The sequence below is a fragment of the Eumetopias jubatus genome, unplaced genomic scaffold (assembly GCF_037043125.1).
Source record: "Eumetopias jubatus isolate StellerSeaLion01/CBP00866 unplaced genomic scaffold, mEumJub1_p1.0 scaffold_5, whole genome shotgun sequence".
NCBI lineage: Eukaryota > Metazoa > Chordata > Mammalia > Carnivora > Otariidae > Eumetopias > Eumetopias jubatus.
Window position 1 is genome coordinate 33,605,295 of NW_028274811.1, and position 1,933 is coordinate 33,607,227.

At 57.4% G+C, this 1,933-nt stretch overlaps 1 protein-coding gene across 1 annotated transcript; it reads right to left on the bottom strand.

The window, feature by feature from the left end:
* CD14 (CD14 molecule) lies at positions 1–1,933 on the bottom strand. The gene is made up of 3 exons (XM_028103557.2): positions 1,831–1,933; positions 1,355–1,481; positions 1–1,251 (listed from the first exon to the last, which is right to left on the bottom strand). The coding sequence occupies exons 2-3, from the start codon at positions 1,355–1,357 to the stop codon at positions 133–135; spliced, it is 1,122 nt and encodes a 373-aa protein (XP_027959358.2). The 5' UTR covers positions 1,358–1,481; positions 1,831–1,933; the 3' UTR covers positions 1–132.

Consider the following 1,933-nt stretch of genomic DNA (forward strand, 5'->3'; position numbering starts at 1 on the left):
GTTGTTTCAGATTTTAATGAAGATGGGGCAGAGGGTTGGTTGGTTAAAAAAAAAAAAAAAAAAAAAGACGTCCCGATAAGGCTTCCCTGGAGCCAGGGCAATCCGAGCCAATTCATTTGTGTCTCGTGGGCCTTAGGTGAAGCCTCCCACCCTTTGAAACACCACGAAGGTTCCTGACATCCCCACCGCCAGGGCCGAATGCGCACAGGCTGGGACCACGCCAGACTTCATCGGGTCTTCTTGGTAGTTGAAGCCTTCAGGGTCCAGAAAGGGATTCCCATCCAGTGTCAGGTTACTCACCTTGGGCAGCTCTTCTGGCCGAGGCTCTCTGTTCAGCTTGTTGCACCTAAGATCAAGCACGCTAAGCCTGGCCGGTAGTCCCTTAGGCACCTGCTCCAGCCCAGCGAAGGACAAGTTTATAGAGTTCAGTGTTTTGGGCCAGACACACCCAGGAGCGCCGGGGGCGGTGGCGCGCAGCGAGTTGTGGCTGAGGTCTAGGTGGTGGGGTTGCACACCCGCCACCGCCATCGCCAAGCACACGCCGTTGGGCGTCTCTATCCCGGCGTTCCGTAAAACTAGAGCCTGGAGGGCCGGGAACTTGTGCGGACAGAGAGCTGCTGTCAGTCCGCGCTCGCCCAGTCGGGGATTGTCGGATAGGTCTAAGGTGGTGAGTGCCGGGAAGGTGCTGAGTTGTGCGCAGGAAAAAGCAAGCGAGTGTGCTTGCGCAATGTTCAGTACCTTGAGGCCCGGCTTCAGCCACTGCTGCAGTTCGGTGAGCCAGGCACCTCCCGTTGCCCACGACACGTTCCGGAGACTGAGGGTGGAGAGCGCAGGCCCAGTGGCTTCCCGAGGCGGCGGCGGCGTGGCGCCGGTTACCTCCAGGTCCTGGAGCGTCAGTTCCTTGAGGCGGGAGTACCCCAGCGCCCGCAAGAAGGCGGCCACAAGGACAGCGGGAACCTGTGCGGAGGCCACTGTGAGCCGCCGCAAGCGCAGAGCCTTGACCATGTCAGCGTACTGCTTCGGGTCCGTGTCTGCTCCTTTTAGGAATTGTTCCAGGCTGCGGCCGCCGCCATGGATCTCCACCTCGACCGCACTTACGCACTGGAAGGCGCTAGACCACTCGGGCTCCGGATCCGTGAAGTTGCAGAAGCAGCGGAAATCCTCGTCGTCTACTTCGCAGGGCTCTAGTGCGGTCTCCGAGACGCACAGCACTGGCTGCAGCAGTAGCAGCAACCAGCAGGGCGCGCGCACCTAGGAAGAAAGCGGAGGTCAGGGCGGCCCCACTCAGCCCCTGGGGTTCCTTGAGCAGTTTCAAGGAACCATGGAACCAAGGAACCCAAGACCGTACACTCACCATGGTCGATTGGTGCTCCGAGCCTCTGCGTCCAGGCAGGCTCAGGGAAGGGCTCCGGCTTCTTTTCTACACAGCCACACTCGCTGGTTTCTAGGCTCCACACACGTTATCTGTCCTCTTGGGCGGCCTGAGAGTTTATGTAACCCTGGGATGTCACTCTGTTCTTTTCTCTGTGAACCCTGGTCACTCCCCACCTCTCTGCCACCCAACTACTCCATGCAATGTACCCTTCCGGGAAGTTTTGCAATGAAGGATGTTGCCAGGACTGTAACAGGGAGGATCATGTAGGGCATGTAGAGTGCCCGCGGCAGTGCCCTGATGAATCAGACACCCCAGGCTTGTTTGCTAGCTTTGGGGAAAGAAAAATCCCAAGTGCGTCAGGCCAGAACTCTCACCTCCCCCTGCCTTTATCCCAGCGATTCAACCGGGGTAGTTTTTTAACTTTTCCCTAGTCTTGGTGGTTACTATTAACTTACCGACACCCAATCAAATCCCCTGAATACCCTCGGATATTTAACTAGATATGTTGCGGAGGAGATTGCAAACTTCATCTGTTGACTCCAAGGGATAGAGTGAAAT